Consider the following 26,771-nt stretch of genomic DNA (forward strand, 5'->3'; position numbering starts at 1 on the left):
GCGCTATGTATTCATGAATACGGTAACAACAATCCCTTAAAAATAGTTATGTCCAGCTGTCTAAGAGAGAAAAAATATAAATAGCGTATTTCATGTCTCAATGATAATATATACCATAAAATACTTATTTTGCTATAAAATATAAAAGGTAACTATAGAAAGTAATATTTTAAAATAATTTTGGTTTATAATAAATAGGGTGTAAAGGTAAAATTTCCTTAATATTATGAGAAAAATAAAAGAACCTTAGAGCAATGTTAAAGTTATTTTTGTGTGACCTCTAAGTCACGGGTTTGAACCGTGAAAGCAGTCACTAACGTCTGCATTAGAATAAACTGTCAATATCATACTCCTTGAAATGCAGCGTTTCTCCGAACTCTGTGTGAATATGAGATGCTTTGTGCACCAGAATAGTCTTTCTTTTAAAACAAAAATATTACAGAAAAACCTCAAAACTTTTTGTGAAAAAGTGGTCAACCTTTGACCAATGATAAAAAAACGTGGGAATTAAGCCTACAGTGAAATGTTAATATATGCACGTACTAGACATGTGGCTTTCAGGGTGTATTACCAAATATTACAGAAAGCTTATATCAAACTTAAATACGTGAAAGCTTAATTGAGATATCTAAATGAAAATTCTGGACAAGTTTAAGAGGTCATCTACTGTATTCAGCCAAACAAAATTAAAGTAACAGACTTTTATATACAGGTATATTAGTATTCCATTATTTTAAAAAAGGGGGGGGGGGGGGGGAAAGAAGCTAATGCCACAAGTAAATTTAATTCTGGATCATTCGGACTTTGAATTCAAGATGCTAAGATCGAGTTCAGAAACTGTTCATGGCCCCATATGAATCTTTTAAAAAGGTGGTGTCTTGGCAAAATTAATTACCACAAGTAAATTTGATCCCCTCCTTCTTAAGTAAAAAAACAACATTTTTTCCTCGCTGGCACACACATAATAATTTGATTAACCTAATGCTCAGGTGCTAAAAAATGTAAAATCACATTCAACAAATTCAAAAGAGCAAAGTTGGGTTGTCTGTAAACCCAAGTATTCTATCTATGTGATTTTACGTTTTACACACTAACAAGTTTACAAAACCAGCTAATATCCAATTTGCGCAGCTTGCTTTCAGCCAAAACAAATACCCGTTGAACCTCCTGCGATTATTTTGGTAGCAGCAAAGGCAAACAAAACCTGTTGATGAGCATCACAGGAGAATGATCTTGGTCAAGTAATGTACTGTCTTTTCTTTCCAGAGAAAACATATGAAAGAATTACGAAACGTTTGGAGGGAGGGGGTTGACCGTTCACATTGTTATCTTTCAGTGTTTGGTTGATGAGTGAAAAATATTTTATAACGTGGTTAGTGAGAAAAATAATATCCTAATAATATTAAAAAAATAGTTTCCAATGCTCCAGCAGGCAGCACCTACTTGCTCACTGAACCTGATATATAGCTAAAATATGTATTGCATATTCACCAGATAACTCAAGTCACTCATGACAAGAAATGAGAGACAAATAAAGTGGAAAAAACAGCAATGAAATAGCAATTGAAACAAAAAGGATCAGCTGTGAACCAAAATCAGCTCATTACCGTTCACCGGCCCTTAATGCAAAAAAAATTGAAAGGTGAAAAAAGAAAAATTAACTACAAGAAGATAAAAAACATCACTGGTGTTTCTGAACTGTTCCTGAGCCGAAGGTCTATTGGAAACAACCTCTCTATCCTCACAAGGTAGGGGTAAGGTCTGCGTACACACTACCCTCCCCAAACCCCACGGTGTGGGATATTACTGGGTATGTTATTGTTGTTGTTGGTGGTGTTTCTGAACTGAACAACAGGACAACCTCCCTTGTCTCATTTAACATGGTAAAATTAGTATCTAGTAGGAACTCTCTCACAATATAAACAAGTTCGTAAAATTCTTTAAGGACATTCACAAGAAGTACGATGTTTGCACTTATTCTTCCTAAACGCAACATCTTGTAAATCCGGGTGTGTTTCCGGAAAGCTTTTATGTTAAAAACTGTGAAAAATATGAAATTTTGCTTTGAAAACCATTTGAGTTGACTTTGGTCAACGCTTTGAGTAAACGGACCCGGATTTGTGTTTTGACGGTCCCGGTAGGTCCGTATCGTGATTTGGGACTTGGGTGTATGCCCGGAATCGAATTCGGAAGTCCCTACCCCGAGATATCGGACTTTGTTGAAATTTGAAAGCTAAAGGCTTAATGAATTTGAAATGTTTGACCCATAGTTGACTTTTTGGATAACGGGTCCGTATTTTGATTCCGGAACCCGGTATAGGTTCAATACCATATTTATGACTTATCTGTGAAATCTGGTGAGAAACAGAGTTGGTTTGACGTGATTCGGACGTCCGGTTGTGAAAATAGAAATTTTAAAGTTTTCTTGAAAATTTCCTTTGATTTGGTGTCCGATTCGTAGTTCTAGGCGTTATTTTGGTGATTTGATCGCGTGAACGAGTTAGTATGATGTTTTAGGACTTGTGTGCATGTTTTGTTTGGAGCCCCGAGGGCTCGGGTGAGTTTCAGATAGGCTACAACGTGAATTTGGACTTAGAACATTGTTGGTGTGCTTCAGTTTTTGTTGCAGGCCTCAAATCTCGCAATTGCGAGATCAATCATCGCATTTGCGATCTACTCATCGCATATATGTAAAACGCTTATGATAAAGCGTAAACAAATGACAACAAAACGAATGCAATATTTGATATTGGAGATCCTAGCTGATGAGGTGAAGCAAGGAATAAATCAACTAATGTCTTTAACAAGCGCGTTTCAGATGCCACTAAGCAACAACTTGGAAATGAATGTTCACCTAACCATCAAGATAATATATCTTAAAACAGTTAGAAGCACATGGAATACAGTGCAAACTCTGCTAAACAAAAAAATAAAAGTTAATCTTAGATTGGAAAGATAACTTGAAGATGATTACTAATAGTTCTAGAGTCTATGCACTCCATATTCAGGTATAATGAAAACAAAAGACTTTGTTCTATTCATTTCTGACTTATCTTAATTACTTGAATTCAATTTCGATTAATACTATTATTATTGTTGTCATTGTATTATAGGCCAATCTTACTCATGAGAAGTCCATCAACAAAAAGATTGAAATGTTTGAAGAAATGTCTCTTGTGTGGGGGAGCAATCGAAAGAAGGGCGATTGTGCTAAGTCGTTTAATGATAAAGACTTAAACTGTAGTTCGGAGAAGAGAAACATTAATACCATTGAAGGACTATGCAACGGAAAAGATGTGTCATCAAATTCAAATGAAATTTCTCGAAGTTAAGGCAATATTTTTTTTTTGATAAGGTAAAATGTATTAATCAAAAGGGAGAGAACTCTCGTATACACGAAGTATACCAAAGACGTAGAGAATTTATATCAGAACATGATTCTCTACAAAAAAACACCCAATCTTCTATACAAGTAGGGGCTAAATGAGTGCACCAAAAAGCGATCAAAGATAAAAGACTATTCGTAAGATGTGAAAAAGGAGACTCAATCTCCTCAAAAGCTCTCTTATTTCTCTCCCCCCATACTACCCACATGAGAGCTAACGGGGCGAACTTCCACGCCTTCTGCTTTCTTCTTCTACGAAAACCGCCCCAACTATGTAACATTTCCTTTACAGAGCTTGGCATCACCCATTGAACACCAAAAAGATTCAGGATTGTCCTCCACAAAGCAGAGGACACAGGGCAATGCAACATAATGTGATCAACTTCTTCCCCTGAGCTTTTGCACATGTAGCACCAACTAACAAGTGTAATTTCCCTCTTTCGGAGATTTTCAGCAGTCAAGATCACTCCCCTTGCCGCTAGCCATGCAAAAAAACACACATTCGTGGGCGCCCTAGGAATCCAGATCGAGGAGTATGGAAAAGTGGTCTCCTCTCTCACCAACATACTCTGGTAAAAGGACTTTACTGTGAACAAACCATCGCCACGCAAGCCCCATCTCCAAGAGTCATAGGATGGTTGAAGCCTGTCTTGCCCGTACAGCAGTGCCAACAAAACTTGGAGCTCCGCAATCTTGCATGTTTCTCCTGAATGAGAGGTCCCATACTAACCCCCCCCCCCTTCATGTTCCTTGTGAATCTGTTGGACCATCAGTTCTTTCTGGTTTGAAACTCTGAAGACGTGGGGGAAGGAGAACCTGAGAGTAGCCTCTCCACACCACCTCTGATTCCAAAAGCTGATTCTCCTTCCATCTCCCACCCTGTAAGTGATGTTGCCACTGAATGCTTCCCAATTCTTCATGATGCTCCTCCATATGCCACACCCAAAAGGTGTTGTGATCGCCTTGGTCCTCCAACCCCCTCCCGTTGAGTCGTACTTTTCTACTATGACCTCCCTCCATAGAGCATGCTCTTCTACCCCGAATCTCCACAACCACTTTCCCATTAAGGCTCTGTTAAAAACCCTAAGATCTTTCACTCCAAGTCCACCCCACTTCTTTGGGGACGTGACTGTCTGCCAATTCACTAGATGAAACTTTCTAGTTCCATCCGCCGCATCCCACAGAAAGTTCCTTTGAAGTCGCTCTAGTTTTACTGTGATGCTCACCGGTGCTTGCAACAGTGATAAGTAATAGGTGGGCATACTCGATAAAGTGCTTTTGATAAGCACTTCCTTACCTCCTTTTGACAAATGCCTTTTCTGCCACCCTGCTAATCTTTTTTCAACACGTTCGATCACTGGATTCCAAACCGTAGTATCCTTATATGAAGCGCCCAAAGGGAGGCCTAGGTAAGTAGTGGGAAGGGAGCCCACCTTGCATCTGAGAACACCAGACAAGGCATCAATATTAGTAACCTCGCCTACCGGGAAAATCTCACACTTGCCGATGTTGATTTTGAGTCCTGATACTAACTGAAACCACTGCAAAACCTGCTTCAGGTAGGTCAACTGATTCATGTCGGCATCACAGAAAACCAGTGTGTCATCCGCAAAAAGCAAATGTGAGACTCTTCGAGCACTGAGCACCCCAATCGGAGCTGAGAATCCTCTCAAGAAACCTCTGCCCGCCGCACGATCCACCATTTTGCTCAGAGCATCCATCACTAGAATGAATAACATTGGTGATAGGGGGTCACCTTGCCTGAGACCCCTGGAGCTGCCAAAGAAACCACACGGGCTACCATTAACCAGGACAGAGAATCTAACTGAGGAAATGCAGAACTTTATCCATCTGCTCCATCTTTCCCCAAACCCTATCCGCATCATAATAAAGTCCATGAACTCCCAATTGACATGGTCGAAAGCCTTCTCAAGATCCAACTTGCATAGTAAGCCGGGTTCTCTATTTTTTCTTCTGGAGTCTACAAGTTCATTTGCCACCAAGGCAGCATCCAAAATCTGCCTACCTTGCACAAACGCATTCTGGGAGGACGAAGCAGTCATGTCAAGTACCTTCTTAAATCTGTTGGAAAGCACTTTAGAAATAATCTTGTAAATGCTCCCCACGAGACTAATAGGCCTATAGTCTCTGATACAAGATGCGCCTTCTTTCTTAGGCATAATAGTAATAAAGGAAGCATTGATACTTCTCTCGAAAACACCATTCGCATGGAAGTATTCAATGGCTTTCATCAACTCCCCCTTGATGGTGTCCCAGAAGAACTGAAAGAAAACCAAGGAGAAACCATCAGGCCCAGGGGACTTATCACCAGCACAACTCGACACAGCTTCGTGCACCTCCTCCTCCTCGAAAGCCCTTTCTAGCCACTCGCTGTCTCCATCCCCTATATGGTTGAACTCTATTCCCCCCAAAGTCGGCCTCCAACTAACTTCCTATTTATATAAGTTCTCATAAAACCCCGCTATCACCCCTTTTACCTCCTCCTCTCCCTCAATCCTCACCCCATCTACAACTAAGGACTCTATGAAGTTTCTCTTTCGATTTGCGACCGCCACCCTATGGAAAAACTTGGTATTCGAATCCCCCTCCTTTAACCAGAGCACCCTCGATTTTTGCCGCCAACTAGTCTCCTGACCTATTGCTAACTCGACTATTTCCCTCTTAACCTCACTCAATCTCTCTTTCTCAGATTCGTCTAGCTCCCCCGCCCCTTTCTCTCTTTCTAAATCCCCCAATTCATGCATAAGCTCCCTCATTTTAACCTCTACCCTCCCAAAAACCTCCTTATTCCACCTAATAATAACTCCCTTGAGCAATTTGAGTTTCTTCGAGAGACGGTATGAAGGTGACCTTGATACCCCGTAGTTTGTCCACCATTCTTTCACCTTGTCACCGAATCCTGACACTTTCAACCACATATTTTTGAATCGGAAGGGAGCACGCACCCCCCTCCTTCTGCATCCATCTAGCAAAATAGGCAAATGATCTGAAGTCAACCTGGATAAAGGAATCTGCAGCACATTCGGTACCAGCTCATCCCATGAGGGAGATATCAGGAATCTATCAAGTCTAGACCTTGAGTTGGAATCCTCCGCCCTGGCCCAAGTAAACCTTTCCCCTGACAGAGGAAGGTCAATGAGAAAGTGATCATTGATGAAGTCAGAAAACTCCTCTATGGCCCTCGAAATCACACTACACCCTAATCTTTCCTCCGGGAATCTAATAGTATTAAAGTCTCCCCCTAGAACCCATGGAATGTCCCATTTCCCCATAATATTGGCCAGTTCCTCCCAGAAAGACACCTTGGACCCTTCCCCTACCGGCCCGTACACTCCCCAAATCCCCACTCCGCCCCACTCACTCTATCTTTGACGAGAGCTGCCAAAGAGAAAACACCCTTCCTAATCTCCTTTACCTCCAAGCTTCTATCATGCCACATAAGTAGAATGCCTCCGGCAATTCCCGCTGCTGGGACCCAATCATATTTCACCCAACTACCTCCCCAGACACTTCTCACGATCGCATCTGACAAAACTTCCATTTTGGTCTCCTGAAAACAAACTAGGTTGGCACCCCACTCCCTAACTCTCACTTTGATGATGACCCTTTTGTTTGGGTCATTCATCCCCCTCACATTCCATGAAAGGATCTTAACTTCCATAAGCGACAAAGCCCTCATTTCCTCACCACCCCTAGTCGAGGTCCCTTTCTTTGTCACACACTCGCCCTCTTCTCTGATACACCACTACATCCCCTAAGTTATTTTGCTTAACACCTTTGCCCAACTCCCTTCCTGCACCATCGTAAAGAGATTGTTGCTCAATCTCCCTCAACAGTTCTAACACTCTATCTTCCTTCCCTTCAACAGAAACACCTAGAAACTTCCCAAAGTTTAATAGTTTATCCTCCATCCAGAAAGACATATCCCCTCCTCCGATCCTTGACGAACTTGGGCAGGTTCTTCTATATGTGCCTTTTCCTTGCTACTATCAGAGGAATACAAGACCATAGCATTGCTAGCACTAGGGGTTTTAACCTCCGAAAGGGTCTCACCATCTCTTTGAGGGTCAGCAACCTCTGAAATTAACACCCCACTGCTATAGGAATGTCCAGAACCATCAATAGTGTAGCATGGTGGAAGAGAGCATGGAACGCTTGGCGTCATATTAACTGAAAGTACTGGTCCGACACTAACATCAATTCGGGCATGCTCAACAATCACCCCAGAAGAAGAAGAAACTTTAAGTGTGGCCTCAGCACAACTAAGCCCAAGAGCAGGTGAGGGGTTGATGGAACCGGGTCCATCAGAAGCGATGGGCCGTGGATTGACAGCACCATCATTAGCCGGTTATGCCCCTGCAACAGCGGCCATGTGAAGCACCATGGCCAGAGGAAGGAGGAACGACTGTTCCCATATGCTTAGGAGCCTTGTCATGCGCAGCTTGAAATAAACTGGGGCCCTTAGGATCAATTCTAATGGAGTTGGGGAAAGTAGCTGGGCCCATGTGAGGAGGCCCAGGCCTATACTTGCTAAAGACTTTCCCGGCCCTATGATAAGTAGAAGAGGATCGTCCCATTCTGTTTTTCCAGCCCGCCTCACTGACCCATTCACGTCTTTTCCTCCTGTTATAATTTTGTCTTCCTCCCCCAATTTCAAACCTCCCGTCTCTTCTCGACCTAACGTCTGCTTTCGGCTTAATCCAGTGATCCGGTGAGCCTTCTCCTCCCCTCAGAGACTATTTTCCCCTCCCCTCCCTTCTATTTGACCTTCCCTTTTCTTCCGTCGCTATCACCGGCATAAAGATATGGCGAAATTCAGGGCTCAACCAAACACCCATCATGCTCCACCCATCTGTCTAGATTTAAACAGTTCTCATCGAACCACTTGTTTTCTCTGACAAGAATTTCTGAAGCTTGAGACTTGTCAACAAAACGAAAGAGATATTGGGTGTCCCCCAATAGCGATATTTTCAGCCCGTCCTTGACGTTCCATGCCTCTGCTGCCCAGTTCCTAACAGCCTCCGAAGAACCAACCCATTTGGAGAAAGACCCAATGAGACTAGATTTCAAGAAACCCTTGCGCCTGAGAGTGTGCTCCTCGGACAGCGAGAAGTGCAGCTCCTGTCCTACGTCGAGCTTTCGATGGCATCTTCCCCCAAGTTCTAGGGCTGGCCAAGAGACAGCTTTGATAAAAGACATGTTTTCCAGTTTTCTGGATTCTAAAGAGAAAAGGGAGCTTCTCTTTGTACAATCCATCATATTCTAAATGCGGCTGTCCCGGAAAAACTGGCCGGAAAAAACCTCAATAGTTGGAATAACAGTATTCACAGTGGGTGAAAACAGTATATAGGAAGGGAGTAAGGTTTTCTCGTACTGAACAAAGGAAACAAACGTCAGAATCTGGGATTTAAAGGCCGGAAAAAGAAAAAGACGTCGGAATTTGGTTCAACTTGTACGGGATGGCTCGGAAATGCCTAGAGAAGAGGCTGTCTGAAGAAAGTTTTTTTGAAAAGTCGCCGGAAAAGGCCACACGCGCCGGCGCGTGGCAGGAACTCGCCGGAAAGTCAGGCGAGTTGGTGGCGCGTGAGGACGCGTGAGAGCTCGGTTGCCGAGGGAATTTACTGGGGTTTGGTCGCGGGGAGCTTGGCTCTTGATGGATGTGGTGGAATTTTAGGAATAAGAAGAGATGGAAGAGGCTCGGCCATAGAAAGCACTGTTCAGGCATGCATTAGCAGACCTAGGGTTCAGGCACTGTTCAGACATTTTATTCCCCTCTATCCAAGGTCAGTCAAGTGCAGAGGACCTTAAGGCAATACTTAAAGGAAGTCGTTCTTCTAATGTGCATGATGAAGTCAGTAACATATAAATAAAGCTCGAGAAGTGGCGGCACATAAAATAAAATAGTTGATAGTCGAGCACATGTTACAAGGTTGCACAATAAAATTATGGTAATTGAAGGTTTCGAGGAAGAGTCCTAGCCATAGCTTCTGATTATTGGTGTAGGATAAAAAGTTGTCTAAGGGGCTTAAGGAAAAAGAAACATAATTCCGCAAGTCGTGGTTAGAAACATTTAAGCAACACTAAGATACATCAAATTTTGACTACGTATTTACACTAATTTTTCATGGCCCAAGTAAAAATGGTTGTGCCAGTTAGAAGAACACTGCTTGATGAGGTTGACAATAGTATTTTAGTTTCCACTGCTTGTGTTCTTGTTCAATTCACAACCTGTAATAATACTTCCATCTTGTAGTACATCAATTTTTCTACCTTTCGATTTTGTTGTTTTAAGAGTGATGAATAGTAATGGGTTGGTTGTGGTTTTGAGTAAGTGAGGCTATTTCGTTCATGCTTTTTCTTTTGGTTGCTAGTTCATTGCTGATCTTTTTTGTTTCAGTTCTTTCATCTTTCATCTTTCATCTCTAGGTACGAATGACTAAAGGCATCTGGTGAACATTTGCTATATCAAGTTTTGGTGGGGAAAGGGGTGGTGAGAGGAGCTATTTTTGTACTACTTAGGAAAAATATTTTTTCTCCTTACAACAAAACAATAAAAATTATTTTCTAGCCACCTACCAAACACTAAAAAATATTTCCGAGTCACCAAACAAACATTGGAAAACAGTTTTCTTGAAAATCATTTTCCGTGGAAAAGATTTTCCTTCATAGCGAACACACAATGTATAAGTTTGATTAGAGAATGGTAGCAAAACAGTGCATATCTAATGGGTTTTAGATAAACAGACCTCTTGAACTTCACCCTTCAGAAATGGTCAGTTTCCCTACAGGAAATATTGAGAAAAAACAGATAAAACTTCCTTGTAAACAGGCTTCTTGAAATCCACTGCCTGTAGAGAAGATTTTGGATAAAAGTCAAAATAGTAGGAGTTAGAGCCTTAATTTGTTTTAGGAGAAACTTCAATGGTCAAAAGGTCCACTTACAAATTCAACAACTTGCTCCGGTGACATCCATGACCATTCTCCAAACTCAGCCTTCTCTGTCCCATCGCCCAGAAGGTTGATTTCTTCATCCTTTCCAGTGAACTTAAATAGGAACCTAGAATTTTCCATATTGTATTTCAGTGCCGTTAATAATCAGGAAACACTGAGATCTATACGATTGTTTATCAAGGAACACGAGAAATAGAGTTTTATGATAACCTAAACGTCTAAGCAGAATAGCACTCACTAACATCTAGACAACAGATGTGTAACATGTATACACACCCTTAAATGACAGCATGCATACCCACTGCCACTTTATAGTTTGATCCATGTCTCATATATATTCTGCAATAAGACTTTAGATTTTTTTAATTTTTGGGTCTTGCTAATAACTGTCAGTATCTGGCCAAACAGAAAAAATGAACTCCATAAAGATCTGATTCTGGAAATATAGAGAATGTTAAGTTGGAGCCTCTGCTTTTTTCTTAAGCCTTAGTGGATAGGGTTACCCGGGACATGTGCCAGTGGAGGTAGCAGGTATGCAGTGAGCTAGTCGAAATGCGCACAAGCTGGTCTGAAGACCTTCATTATTATTTAAAAAGAAAGAGTTGGAGCTTCTGTTCAACTGAATCTTAAGGTGTACACCTGCATGCATAGGCCAAGCTTTGATAATCCAGGGGTTTTAGAAGTGCCCACAATTCTTGAGCTGTTTTGCTGTATTTCTTAAGAAAAATTCAATTCTCAAAGCTTTAGAAGTTCAGTGGACGAGCCTCACTGCAAAGGAGAAAGGATAGAACTGGAGAGGAAAACGCTATAAAGGAAAGGGAGAAAGGCACATAATTGCTACTTCGAGGCTGGCTCTTGACGATCAGGAACTAACATAGTCTATTCTTGGCTTGAATAAGCAAATTCCATGGAAAAAATCAAATTTAGTCTATGCACAGGAAAATAGCATAATAGATATAAACAGCAGCTCCACCTGGAACGTAATAGGCAGTCTAATTTTAATTTAAACAAGGTTTAGATGACTACTGAGCCGGTACATGACCCTAGCTATGGGTAAACAAACAGGAGCGATTTTTGTTTAGGACAAACAATAATAGGTATGGTTATTGCTAAAGTAAGAGTATATTTTTATGTATAAAGTTGCTGATTTAGATGTACCTACCACTTCTGTGCTTGACCTTTCCAATCAGATCCCCATTGATGCCTTAGCTTTTCCCTAACGTCTGGTGGGAAATCATACGTTAACCAGTGTGGAGCCTACATAGGATTTAGAACGTCATTAACCAGCGTAACAATACTCAAGAAAGGAGATTGCATCCAGTTAAGGAAAAAGACCAGTGAAATAAAACATAAAAGAAACATTAAGAGATGAGAGTACAATCTACTTTTCATACCTCAGCAACGATTTCTGCTGAAGTAACCCCAGTTTCCTCTCTTAATTCCCTAATGGCAGCATTTCTTGGATCTTCACTTTCATCAACTCCACCCTGATTCAAACAACCATATATGTGTCATTTTTCCTATTTATTACAAAAGACCAAGATTTCGACAAAAACACATGATTTCCTAACTTTTGAAGATTTCTTTCATTCTAATTATTTTGCAGTAAAGTAAACACAAAGTTTTGAAATCCTAAAAGACTAACATCTTAAAAGAATTTGCAAATATTGTCAAAAGAGAAAGGAAAATACATACGAAGTTTTGTAGGAATGCAAATTTGAAAGGCTCCAGATAATTGGATGTTGAGATATTACGAGCAGACATACATTTCACACTCATACGGAACAAAACCATATTCTGAATACACGTCAATGGCATTTCATTACAGAATTGGATATTGCAATACAAATTTGTAGTTTTTGATTAGAAAGAGGGTTAATAATCTTCTCTAGTCTTTATAGCTGAATTGTTAATAATTCTGAAACTATAATTGGGTAGTTTAAGATCACTTCATTTTGAACAAACTTCATTCGAATGAAGAAAAGGGACCTAACAAAAGGCCATTTGTGACAAAGGCATCAAGCCCGATTAGTATGATCTCTTCTCTTGTGCCTCAACGGATTTATTTTGATTCAAGTGACCACACTATTTTCTATCATGATCCATTTGGGAACATGTGTGCAAAACTACAATCACATTTAGAATGTGAAAACGCAAAAAACTGCAAACAAGTAGCACTTGGCCAAACATGACTTTTAGTTGTGGAACTCAACAAAATTTTCTAAACAACCATTTCTTAGCCGGTAATTTTGTTATTTTACGGATACATATATATATATATATATATATATATATATATATATAATACTAGAAATTTTAGATCCCGTTTGCACTTCTATTGCCAAGTGTATAGGATTCATGTTTACTGGAATATTTTAGCCACAAGCTGGAACCATATGGGAGATATAACCTATCAAACTCACAAGGCCTTATCAATTTCATTATCCGCATAGATCATTATGATATCCAAACTTTAGGTAAAATAATTACGAGACAACAAAAGCGTAGTCAGTATTTATAGCCAAAACTATTGTAGCTCACTGTTGTATTGAACACTGTAACCTAATCAATAAGGGAAGAGAAAGAACGATTCTTGGCTCTACTTGGACTTTGGGGATACCTATTAATACTTCCACTCAAGAAATGCTTCCTATCCATATGCCAGAAACCAAATATTAGATTATGGTACGAAGTCTGATATAAGTACTAACACTTAACAGTAGGGGCGGAGGGAGGGTGTTATCTACGGGTTCGGACGAATCCAGTAACTTTTTGCTTAGACTTTGTATTTGTACTAGAAAATCTATTAATATATATAAATACTTAATAGCGAACCCACTAACTAACGAGCTATGGGTTCGATAGTAAATTCTGAACTCATAAACTTAAAATCCTGGCTACGCCTCTGCTTAACGGTTAAGCAATAGCAAAGGTTTTGCGAGGATACTTGAAATTCATTTTTTTCCCTCCCAGATACCCAAATCCACTTAAGCTAATAAAATATCACTCATAGAAACATGTTCCTAGCCAGTTAGATGAATACTTAAAATCATTTCATCATGAAAATAAGTTTGATGCATTACCCTAAATTTTAGTACTATAAATGTCTAATCTTGCCAGCCCCCACCGCCCATCCATCCTCAAAAGAAAAAGAATATGATACTAACTCTTTTTCAGTTTATATGATACATTTTCATTATTAGTCTGCTTAAAAAAGAATAACACATTTCGATAGAGAGAAGGAAGAGATTTTCTTCTTCAAATGTGTGTATTTTCCTATCTATTATAGGCATGAAAATTGAAGAAAAATATGTCATTAAACATTTGAGATAAGATCATGGAGTAAGAGTAGACATCTACCATAATTTGATTTTTCTTATAACCCTCCCCCTTGGATGTCCATAGATAATGTGCCTCGTTAAAACCTTATTAGGAAAAACCCTCTGAAAAAAATCCTAGTGAAGGAAAACCCAGTGGGACAAAACCTTGTAAGGGAAAAAGAGCACAATGCGTATTAACTCCCCCTTATGAGAGCATCAATTCACATCCTTGAGCCTTCGCATCCCAATCTTGTACACTAGTTTCTTGAAGGTTGACGTCGGTAGAGATTTGGTGAACAAATCAGCCATATTATCACTTGAACGAATCTGTTGCACATTGATATCACCATTCTTTTGAAGATCATGTGTGAAAAATAACTTTGGTGAAATGTGCTTTGTCCTATCTCCTTTTATGAATCCTCCCTTCATTTGGGCTATGCATGTTGTATTGTCTTCATACAAAATTTTGGATAGTTTGTCACACTTCAAACCACATTTGTCTCTAATAAAATGTATTATAGACCTCAACCATACACATTCTCGACTTGCTTCATGAATAGCAATTATCTCAGCATGATTAGATGAAGTAGCCAAGATTGATTGCTTAGTCGATTGCCAAGATATGGCAGTGCCTCCACATGTAAACACATGGCCTGTTTGAGATCGATCCTTGTGTGGGTCAGATAAATACCCAGCATCGGCATAACCAACAAGATCGGGACTGCAATCATTGCCATAAAATAATCTCATATCGGCAGTTCCTTTTAGATACCGCAAAATGTGTTTGATTCCATTCCAATGTCTCCTTGTAGGAGCAGAGCTATATCTTGCTAAGACATTAACTGAAAAAGTTATGACAGGCCTTGTAGTGTTAGCAAGATACATTAGTGCACCAATTGCACTAAGATATGGTACTTCAGGACCAAGAATCTCTTCATTCCTTTCTTGAGGTCGGAACGGGTTCTTATTCACATCAAGTGATCGAACAATCATCGGAGTACTTAATGGATGTGCTCCATCCATGTAAAACCGTTTCAATACCTTTTCTATGTAGGCAGATTGATGAACAAAAGTCTTGTTTGCCAAATGTTCAAATTGCAAACCAAGACATAATTTTGTCTTTCCGAGATCTTTCGTCTCGAATTCTTTCTTTAAATAATCAATTGCCTTTTGGAGTTCTGTAGGAGTTCCAATAAGGTTTATGTCATCAACATATACAGCAAGTACAACAAACTCTGATGTTGTTTTCTTTATAAAAACACATGGACAAATGGCATCATTTATATAACCTTCCTTTAATAAATACGCATTAAGGCGATTATACCATATTTTGCTTTAGACCATACAAAGATCTTTGCAATTTGATTGAAAACATTTTCCGGGACTTTGAATTATGTGCGTCGGGCATTTTAAATCCCTCGAGAATTTTCATGTATATCTCATTATCAAGTGAGCCGTAAAGGTAGGTTGTAACCACATCCATTAAATGCATGTCAAGCTTTTCATGGACAGCAAAACTAATAAGACATAACAGGAGAATACGTCTCTTCATAATCGATATCAGGCCTTTGTGAAAATCCTTGTGCAACAAGGCGTGCCTTATATCTTTGTACCTTATTTTTTCTCATTTCTTTTACGTACAAAGACCCATTTATAGCCAACAGACTTAACACCATTAGGTGTTTGGACTACAGACCCAAAAACTTCACGTTTCGCAAGTGAAGTTAATTCTGCCTGGATAGCGTCTTTCCATTTTGGCCAATCATTTCTCTGTCTACATTCATCGACAGATTTTGATTCAAGATCCACATCTTGTTGCATTATTTCAACAGCGACATTATAAGCAAAAGCGTTATCAATAACAATATTATTTCGGTTCCATCTTTTTCCCGTTGAGATATTCGAGGATTTTTATCCTTAGAACCGATTGGTCTACCACGTTTCAAGCGTGATTTTAACTCATTTGCTTTAATTGATTGTCCTACCGGGATATCAACTTGAATTGGAGCATTAGCAGCTGGAATATGTGACTTAGTCATCCTTGGTAGGTCAGTGAATGCATCTGGCAGTTGATTTGTTCGAGGATCTAAATGAGATAGTGATAATACATTCCAATCTATTTCTTTTCTCAGTTGCTTATTTTCTCCCTCTAATGTAAGGTATACTGATTCATCAAAATGACAATCAGAAAATCTTGCCGTAAATAAATCTCCAGATATTTCATAATAGAAGGAGATTCATACCCAACATATATCCCCAACCTTCTTTGGGGACTCATCTTTGTGCGTTGTGGTGGAGCAATTGGAACATATACCGCACAACCAAAGATTCTAAGATAGGAAATATTTGGCTCCTGACCAAAAGCCAATTGTAATGGGGAGACTTTATGATAACTTGTCGGCCTTATCCGCACAAGTGTTGCTGCATGCAAAATAGCATTACCCCATACTGAAATGGGGAGTTTTGTTCTCATAAGCATTGGTCTAGCAATTAATTGGAGGCGTTTAATCAATGATTCCGCTAGACCATTTTGTGTATGAACATGAGCAACCGGACGCTCAATTGTTATCCCAGTTGATATACAATAATCAGTAAAGGCCTGAGATGTAAAACTCATCAGCATTATCAAAACGAATTGTCTTAATTGTATAATATGGAAATTGTGCTCTTAGTTTTATTATTTGAACCAACAATCTCGCAAATACCATATTGCGAGTTGATGATAAGCACACATGTGGACCATCTTGTAGATGCATCTACCAAAACCATATAATATCTTAATGGTCCACATGGAGGGTGAATGGGCCCACATATATCACCCTGTATACGTTCCAGAAATGTAGGGGATTCCATCCTAACTTTAATAATTAATTTGCCTTGAGAACATGCAACACAAGAGAATTCCTTAAATTAAAGAATCTTTTGGTTCTTCATTGAATGTCCATGTGAATTCTCAGTTATTTTACGCATCATAGTAGAACCGGGATAACCCAACCGGTCATGCCAAATAATAAAATTATCTTGATTAGTAAATTTTTCATTTACTAGGGCATGTGTTTCAATCCTGCTAATATAAGCCGGAGGAAAGAGCGGGTAACATTTCAAGCACATATTTCTTACCCGACTTTATTGTAGTAGTATAAAGATATTCAATCTTTTCATTATTTGTAATCTCAATGTGATATCCATTTTGGCGAATATTTTTGAAACTTAGTAAGTTTCTTTGAGACTTACTACAATATAATGCTTCATTAATAGCCAAATTTGTTCCTCCGGGTAGTAATAAATTTGCTCTTCTTGAGCCTTCAATTAATTTTGTACTGCCAGATATTGTATTAACATTGGCTTCTTTCATCACCAAATAAGAGAAATATCTCGTATCTCTTAAAATAGTATGTGTTGTAGCACTATCCAAAAGACATATATCATCTTTATTGATCTTGGATCTAACTGAAGACTAGGGAATTTTCATATTCTTCATAAATAAACAAAAAGTACATCATAAGAAATACGAAAGACTATAAATAAAAGAAACATTAAAAATTACACGAGGAATGTAGAAACTAGCATATATGATGCTTTAGGAAAGTACACTAAGAAGAACAAACTACATAAATAAAGACATAATATAAATAACAACTTTTCTTAAAGATTTATTCCCCAGTAAGATAATCACTTCTTCATTCAATATCCTCAAAGAAGTCTCCAGCTTCTAAATGAATAATATTTGTAAGGCCTCCAAAATCGTCATCTTTATATGCAAGATTTGCCTCAGCATATCATATTTGTTTGAGGGACCTGCTTTATCATCATTATTTTGAAAAGTCAAGTGTGCCTCCACATTGTTATCTTTTCTTTTATTGGATGCTTGATAAAGTTTGACAAAATGGTCAGGTGTACGACAAACACGTGCCCAATGACCTTTCATACCACACCTGTGGCAAATATTAACTCTGCCTTTTAAAGGATTATTTTGAGGATTCTTATTGTTCTCTTATTTATTTCCGCCATGATGACGATAATTATTTCGTCCTTCTCCATGTCCACGACCATGATAATGATTTTGTCTTCTTTCAGACTTTTGAGTAGCTGCTACCATATTCACTTCGGAAAATGCTGCAGATCCAGTGGGACATGCTTCATGATTTTTCATTAAAAGGTATTATGTTGCTCAGCCACCAGGAGGCATGAGATTAATTAAGAATATTTCTTTAAACCTTTTTCACGGTATTGTTGCTGCAATACCATATTTGAGGCATGAAAAGTAGAAAGAGTCTTTTCCAGTAAATCCTCATCATTCACAATTTCCCCACATAATTTAAGTTGGGAAGTTATCTTGAATACAGCAGAATTATATTCACTTACAGTTTTAAAATCTTGTAACCGTAAGTGAATTCATTCATATCGAGCTCTTGTCAATATCGTTGCCTTAAGATGGTCATATCGTTCCTTCAAACTGCTCCATAATTCGAATGGATCTTTTAGGGTTAAGTACTCAGTCTTTAACCCTTCATCGAGATGATGACGAAGGAAAATCATAGCCTTTGCTTTTTCTTGGCTTGATGTTTCATTCCCTTGTATAATAGTATTTTCAAGAGCTTTTGCAGCAAGTTGAATTTCAGCATCAAGGACCCATGATAAATAATTCTTTCCGGAGATGTCAAGTGCCACAAATTCAAGCTTAGATAAATTCGACATAATGAAAACTATTCTATCATGGCACTTGACAAATGAAAAGATAAAATCTTATATCCAAACGACTTCTGGCAATGGCTTTCTCTGATAGGGGCTTGCTTCTTTAAGCTCCGCCCAACCTATACAAGGTGTTGCTCGCTTTCTCTCAGCCACTAGTGGCTTATGTAGTGGTCGGACCCAAAAGGCTTTTGCCGTGATATTACTTCCCCCTATTCGACGATTTACTCTTCGTGGACTTGCTTGAATCGTCCGGAAAAAAAGGGAAAGTGCAAAGACCGCTAATGCAGCTAGGGGAGTTTCGGTTGTTAGGACAATGGGGACGATAGAGAGTCCTCTAGCCCGGTCCCGTCCTTGCGTCCCTCGACATACTAAGGAAAACGGTTGATCCAACTACAGAACAAATACAGACGATAACATCAAAAATAGCAAAACCCATTTTTGCCTCATCTAAGGCCAAGGGGGAAATAAAGTTATCAAACATAGCATCGGAAAGGGTCGTCTTTCGCCCGATGTTAAAGAACTATTCGTCAAGTGCCATGATAGAATAGTTTTCATTATGTCGAATTTATCAAAGCTTGAATTTGTGGCACTTGACATCTCCGGAAAGAATTATTTATCATGGGTCCTTGATGCTGAAATTCACCTTGCTGCAAAAGCTCTTGAAAATACTATTATACAAGGGAATGAAACATCAAGCCAAGATAAAGCAAAGGCTATGATTTTCCTTCGTTATCATCTCGATGAAGGGTTAAAGACTGAATACTTAACCCTAAAAGATCCATTTGAATTATGGAGCAGTTTGAAGGAACGATATAACCATCTTAAGGCAACGATATTGCCAAGAGCTCGATATGAATGGATTCACTTACGGTTACAAGATTTTAGAATTGTAAGTGAATATAATTCTGTTGTATTCAAGACAACTTCCCAACTTAAATTATGTGGGGAAATTGTGAATGATGAGGATTTATTGGAAAAGACTCTTTCTACTTTTCATGCCTCAAATATGGTATTGCAGCAACAATACCGTGAAAAAGGTTTAAAGAAATATTCTTAATTAATCTCATGCATCCTGGTGGCTGAGCAACATAATACCCTTTTGATGAAAAATCATGAAGTACGTCCCACTGGATCTGCACCATTTTTCGAAGTGAATATGGTTGCAGCTACTCAAAAGTCTGAAAGAAGACAATTATTATCATGGTCGTGGACATGGAAAGGGACGAAATAATTATCGTCATCATAGTGGAAATAAACAAGAGAACAATAAGGATCCTCAAAATAATCCTTTAAAAGGCAGAGTTAATATTTGCCACAGGTGTGGTATGAAAGGTCATTGGGCACGTGTTTATCGTACACCTGGCCATTTTGTCAAACTTTATCAAGCATCCAATAAAAGAAAAGATAACAATGTGGAGGCACACTTTACTTTTCAAAATAATGATGATAAAGCAGGTCCCTCAAACAAATATGATATGCTGAGGCAAATCTTGCATATAAAGATGATGATTTTGGAGGCCTTACAAATATTACTCATTTAGAAGCTGGAGACTTCTTTGAGGATATTGACTGAAGAAGTGATTATCTTACTCGGGAATAAAGCTTTAAGAAAAGTTGTTATTTTATATTATGTCTTTATTTATGTAGTTTGTTCTTCTTAGTGTACTTTCCTAAAGCATCATATATGCTAGTTTCTACATTCCTCGTGTAATTTCTAATGTTTCTTTTATTTATAGTCTTTCGTATTTCTTATAATGTACTTTTTGTTTATTTATGAAGAATATGGAAATTCCTCAGTCTTCAGTTAGATCCAAGATCAATAAAGATGATATATGTCTTTTGGATAGTGCTACAACACATACTCCCTCTGTTTCAATTTATATGAACTCATTTCCTTTTTAGTCCGTGCCAAAAAGAATGACCTCTTTCCCTATTTGGAAACAATTTACCTTTATGCAATAATTTATAGCCACACAAAATATATGTGTCTCATTTTACACCACAAGTTCAAAAGTTTTTTCTCTTTTCTTAAATTCCGTGCCCAGTCAAATGGGTTCACATAAATTGAAACGGAGGGAGTACTATTTTAAGAGATACGAGATGTTTCTCTTATTTGGTGATGAAAGAAGCCAATGTTAATACAATATCTGGCAGTACAAAATTAATTGAAGGCTCAGGAAGAGCAAATTTATTACTACCCGGAGAAACAAATTTGGCTATTAATGAAGCATTATATTGTAGTAAGTCTCAAAGAAACTTACTAAATTTCAAAGATATTCGCCAAAATGGATATCACATTGAGACTACAAATAATGAAAAGATTGAATATCTTTATACTACTACAATAAAGTCGGGTAAGAAATATGTGCTTGAAATGTTATCCGCTCTTTCCTCCGGCTTATATTACACAAGTATTAGCAGGATTAAAACACATGCCCTAGTAAATGAGAAATTTACTAATCAAGATAATTTTATTATTTGGCATGACCGGTTGGGTCATCCTGGTTCTACTATGATGCGTAAAATAATTGAGAATTCACATGGACATTCAATGAATAACCAAAAGATTCTTCAATTTAAGGAATTCTCTTGTGTTGCATGTTCTCAAGGCAAATTAATTATTAAACCATCAATTATTAAAGTTAGGATGGAATCCCCTACATTTCTGGAATGTATACAGGGTGATATATGTGGGCCCATTCACCCTCCATGTGACCATTCAGATATTATATGGTTTTGGTAGATGCATCTACAAGATGGTCACATGTGTGCTTATTAGCAACTCGCAATATGGCATTTGCGAGATTGTTGGCTCAAATAATAAAACTAAGAGCACAATTTCCATATTATACAATTAAGACAATTCGTCTTGATAATGCTGATTAGTTTACATCTCAGGCCTTTACTGATTATTGTATATCAACTGGGATAACAATTGAGCATCCGGTTGCTCATGTTCATACACAAAATGGTCTAGCGGAATCATTGATCAAACGCCTCCAATTAATTGCTAGACCAATGCTTAGGAAAACAAAACTCCCCATTTCAGTATGGGGTCATGCTATTTTGCATGCAGCAATACTTGTGCGGATAAGGCCCACAAGTTATCATAAAGTCTCCCCATTGCAATTGGCTTTTTGTCAGGAGCCAAATATTTCCTATCTTAAAATCTTTGGTTGTGCAGTATATGTTCCAATTGCTCCACCACAACGCACAAAGATGAGCCCCTAAAGAAGGTTGGGGATATATGTTGGGTATGAATCTCCTTCTATTATGAGATATCTGGAGATTTATTTACGGCAAGATTTTCTGATTGTCATTTTGATGAATCAGTATATCTTACATTAGAGGGAGAAAATAAGCAACTGAGAAAAGAGATAGATTGGAATGTATTATCACTATCTCATTTAGATCCTCGAACAAATCAATGTGAACAAGAGGTTCAAAAGATAATTCATTTGCAAATCAACTGCCAGATGCATTCACTGACCTACCAATGGTGACTAAGTCACATATTCCAGCTGTTAATGCTCCAATTCGAGTTGATATCCCGATAAGACAATCAATTAAAGCAAATGAGTTTAAACCACGCTTGAAACGTGGTAGACCAATCGGTTCTAAGGATAAAAATCCTCGAAAAAGAAAAGGAGCAAATGATCAAAGTGATCATAATACGGAGGTAGTGGCCCAAGAACAGCACAGAGACATAACAAATGATAAGACCTCGAGGGAGGTTCAGGTATGTGAAAATGATGAGAATGGAGAGATCTCAATAGTTATGTCTCAAAGGGAAAAAGATGGAACCGAAATAATATTGTTATTGATAACATTTTTGCTTATAATGTCGTTGTTGAAATAATGCAACAAGATGAGGATCTTGTTGGTTATGCCGATGCTGGGCATTTATCTGACACACACAAGGCTCGATCTCAAACAGGATATGTGTTTACATGTGGAGGCACTGCCATATCTTGGCGATCGACTAAGTAATCAATCGTGGCTCATTCATCTAATCATGCTAAGATAATTGTTATTCATGAAGCAAGTCGAGAATGTGTATGGTTGAGGTCTATAATACATTTTATTAGAGACAAATGTGGTTTAAAGTGTGACAAACTACCCACAATTTTGTATGAAGACAATGCAGCATGCATAGCCCAAATGAAGGGAGGATTCATAAAAGGAGATAGAACAAAACACATTTCACCAAAGTTATTTTTCACACATGATCTTCAAAAGAATGGTGATATCAATGTGCAACAGATTCGTTCAAGTGATAATATGGCTGATTTGTTCACCAAATCTCTACCGACGTCAACCTTCAAGAAACTAGTGTACAAGATTGGGATGCGAAAGTTCAAGGATGTGAATTGATGCTCTCATCAAGGGGAGTTAATACGTGTTGTACTCTTTTTCCCTTACAAGGTTTTGTCCCACTGGGTTTTCCTTGAAGGTTTTTAACAAGGCAACCAAAAGGCGTATTTATAAACATGTGTACTCTTTTTCCTTCACTAGGATTTTTTTTAGAGGATTTTTTCTAATAAGGTTTTAACGAGGCACATTATCTATGGACATCCAAGGGGATTGTTATAAGAAAAATTAAGTTATGGTGGATGTCTACTCTTCCTCCATGATCTTCATCTCAAATGCTTAATGACATATTTTTCTTTACTTTTCATGCCTATATAAAAGCCTAGGAAAATACACACAATTGAAAGAAGAAAATATCTTTCTTCTCTCTATCTCTATTTCTTGTTCATATTTTACTAAATTATTTTTATTCCATAACACTTTTTAGTTTATATGATACATTTTCATTATTAGTCTACTTCAAAAATAATAACACATTTCTATATTTGAAAACAATTTAAATTTAAACTTTTTATTCTACTCATTCCACGAGAAACTTTTATAGTTGTCCAAATGTTATGACGACAAAGCTTCTGCCTTTAAGCTTTTAAGACTACAACTTTTTAAAATCTTTTTTTTTTTCTTAAATTCTGTGGCGAGATTAAAACGAAAAAATGAAGCAAACCCAAATGAGAACTACACAATATACCTGCGGCATTTGCCAAGCACTAGGTATATCTAGCCTCGAAGCAGCAAAAACCTGCAACGTTTAGATTAAAACATAAAAAAAAAATAGCTAAATCAAAGACAAAAACAAATAAAAAAACATATATCGATTACTCTATAGAATAAATGTAAACAGAAAAGAAAGACCTTTCTATTAGAAGGGTTCACTAGACAAATGCCCACGTTTCTTCTGTAACCTTCAGGTGGGTTCTCCATTGATGATTGTGGCTGTAATGGTACCGAAGCAAAAGAAGCTGTTTTGCGTCTAAAGCGAAGGAGTGGCAAAGTGGTAATTTGATGGGATTTTGGAGGGCAGTATGGGGAAGGAATTGAGGTATTGAGCTGCAGTGGAAGACGAGTAAGTGAAAGATTACAGACGAAGGATCGACATAAAGCCATTGAAAAATTATTTGATCTGTCTTATATTTGCCCTCCATTTACCGTTTTATCCATGAGAGCTTGGCAGAGTTAATTTCATCTATTTATGTTGTATCATTTGTCCATCTTTACTCTTACTGTTTTGGAGCCATAATTTAGGTGTGTCATGTGGGTCGGGCCCGGTCTTAAGTGGGCTTTACGGGCTCGGTCTTAAGTGGTCTGGTCCTAAGTGGTCCGGTCCTAGGCGGGCCGATCCTAAGCGGTCTCGGGCTTCGCAGGCTTCTTGTTGGAATCGGTTCGGGACCGGGACCACGAACTAGCGATCTCGTGTTAAGTGGGACGGTCTCGGGCCTAAGCTGGCCCAAACGGTCCTAAGCGGGCCCAACGGAAACTTTCTATTTTTAAAATTATTTTTATACAAGTTAGAGAAAACAAAATGGTAATAAAAATATCTAAGGCAATTCCTAGTAAATTATATTATAGAATTGTCACCTAAATTTTTTAATTTAAATTTAAAGACAAAAATATTGTAAAGAGATATTCAAAGCAATGCGTTATAATATATATATTATATTATACTATATATACACCTTAAGATTTATACATTAATATTCGATTTATATACTATATATACATCTTAAGATATATATATATATATATTTATATACTATCGAATATGGCTTAAGATATCTCTCTCTCTCTCTCTCTCTATATATATATATATATATATATATATATATACTATACTATATATACATCTTACTATATTAAGATGTATATATAGTATATCGTAAGATGTATACTATCGAATATGACTTATATACTATGTATATAGTAAGATGTATATATATATATATATATATATACTATATATACATCTTACTATATTAAGATGTATATATAGTATATCGTAAGATGTATACTATCGAATATGGCTTATATACTATGTATATATATATATATATATATATATATATGAGAGAGAGAGAGAGAGAGAGAGAGAGAGTATAGTATATACTATATTATACTATATGTATAGCTTAAGGTATATAAAAAGACAAAAATATTATAGAGAGATATTCAAAGCAATGCGTTATATTTTTATTATAGCATTAAAAAATCATGGCAATATCTTTCTTAGTCTTCCTCCCCCATATGGAATGAACACAACAAGGTGCTAATACCACCATTGAGAAGAAAAAGAAATTAATCAAGATGTGCCAAAATACAAGTTACATATTAATTTACATAGTATCTCTTACAAATTTCATAAATTCTTCAAGGTCCGGAGGAATTTCCGTTAGTGGTGGCGGAAATGAAGCTTGGTCATCACCGCTTCCAGGAGAAGCATCATCCTCTTCAAGTTCAGCTAACATTTCTTCATAAGCTTCGTCTACCTCTGGCTGTGATTCAGCAAGTCCAAAATTTCTTCTTTCCGAACGGATCCAATCTCTGAAAAGTACTGATTTTTTCAAGCTCTCCCTCATAGACGCTCTATAATCACCGAGTTGAAGTCTTGCTTGACTGAAAGCGCTCTCTGATGCCACTGTTGAAGCTTGAATAGTTAAATGTCTCGGGCCATCCTTGAAAGAATCGAAAAGTGGTTTTCTTTGTCCTTCTACCATTCCAAAATATTAAAGGAGCCGTCGGGATTCACTTCCTCAATTCCCTGTGATAAATAAACTTCAAGCTCATTTAGTTGTGAAAAATCACTAGTACTAGAACCTTGAGAATCCCTGAACCCTGTCCAAGCACTAAGTGCTCTTACTCTCGCAGTTCTTTTAGATGATTGAGAACTAGAAGAAGAAGGAGTTGGAACATTTGGTCTAGCATGATCTAATGCAACTTGATAAGCATTATAAATAGTTTGAACATTTATTTTAATTGAGGCTATTGTGTCCGCAAGTGTAGACAACTCCTCATCTTTAAGTGTTAAACCATTATAAACAGTTTCATACCAAAATTGAGGACCTCCTAATTTCATAGTAGGATTTAACAATGCAGCAACACCATAAATAGGGGGAATAGGGAAAAAAAATTTAATTTTTTTTCACATGGAATCAATAGCAAGTTGATAAATTTCCCCACCCTCTGAAAAATGATCAAATAAATTTGCAAGTTCTGCAATATAAACTAAACTGTTAGAAATAGTAGAATAATATTGCCCAGAAAATTCATTTGTAGCAATATAAAATTTTTCTAAAAAATCTACAAGCATTTTAACATTAGCCCAATCCGCATTTGTAAGGTGCTCATCATCATCACTTACATGAGCATTAAACGTTGAGTTTATGGGGTTTCTATATTCATATGCAATAACTAAACTTTCATACATGTAATTCCATCTAGTTGGACAAGGTTTAGGAACCTTTCTTTCTCTTAGGCCAAATTCATCGCATCTTTTAAAATATTCTCTAAGTCTACTTCTACGGTTTGAATAAAAAAGCCAATTAAAAACCATTTTAACCTTTTCAGTTTCAACATTTAAAATTCGCATACCATCACCCACAATTAAATGGTAAATATGACAAATACATCTAACATGAAAACGTTACTAAATGCAGGATTTAGTGTAGTGGTAAGCAAGGCTACAACATTTGTGTTACTAGGAGAATTATCCATTGAAACTGATATTATTTTTATCACTAATGCAAAAATATCTACAAATATCCGTAATCGTGCTAGAAATAAACTGTCATGTGTGACGTGAATTAATTATTCTATAAGCAATAATACGCTTTTGTATTATCCAATCATCATCAATCCAATGACTGGTAACAGTAAGGTAATCACAGTCATTACCACTTCTACCAATATCAGTTGTAATAGCAACACGACAATTTATACGAGTAAATAAATAGCGCAAATATTGTTCATATTCATGTTTATATTTATAAATATCACTCTTTACGGTTGTGCGAGAAAAACCTTTATAAGTAGGATTA

General features: G+C 37.6%; 1 protein-coding gene across 1 annotated transcript; it reads right to left on the minus strand.

Annotated features, from left to right (window-relative positions):
• Positions 1-829: 829 nt before the first annotated feature.
• On the minus strand, positions 830-23,957 carry LOC104098364 (nudix hydrolase 26, chloroplastic). The gene is made up of 7 exons (XM_070175255.1): positions 23,596-23,957; positions 23,432-23,482; positions 11,752-11,844; positions 11,520-11,614; positions 10,349-10,463; positions 10,153-10,254; positions 830-1,204 (listed from the first exon to the last, which is right to left on the minus strand). The coding sequence occupies exons 1-6, from the start codon at positions 23,845-23,847 to the stop codon at positions 10,189-10,191; spliced, it is 672 nt and encodes a 223-aa protein (XP_070031356.1). The 5' UTR covers positions 23,848-23,957; the 3' UTR covers positions 830-1,204; positions 10,153-10,188.
• Positions 23,958-26,771: the final 2,814 nt, after the last annotated feature.

Source organism: Nicotiana tomentosiformis, chromosome 5 (genome assembly GCF_000390325.3).
Source record: "Nicotiana tomentosiformis chromosome 5, ASM39032v3, whole genome shotgun sequence".
NCBI lineage: Eukaryota > Viridiplantae > Streptophyta > Magnoliopsida > Solanales > Solanaceae > Nicotiana > Nicotiana tomentosiformis.

Bases quoted from the DNA above. Each gene is read 5' to 3' on its own strand.
- LOC104098364 (XM_070175255.1), bottom strand. From the start codon at position 23,847: ATGGCTTTATGTCGATCCTTCGTCTGTAATCTTTCACTTACTCGTCTT. The intron at 11,615-11,751 runs GTATGAAAAGTA...AATCCTATGTAG, and splicing joins CAGCAGAAATCGTTGCTGAG to GCTCCACACTGGTTAACGTA. The intron at 10,255-10,348 runs GTAAGTGGACCT...TCTTCTCTACAG, and splicing joins CGGAGCAAGTTGTTGAATTT to GCAGTGGATTTCAAGAAGCC.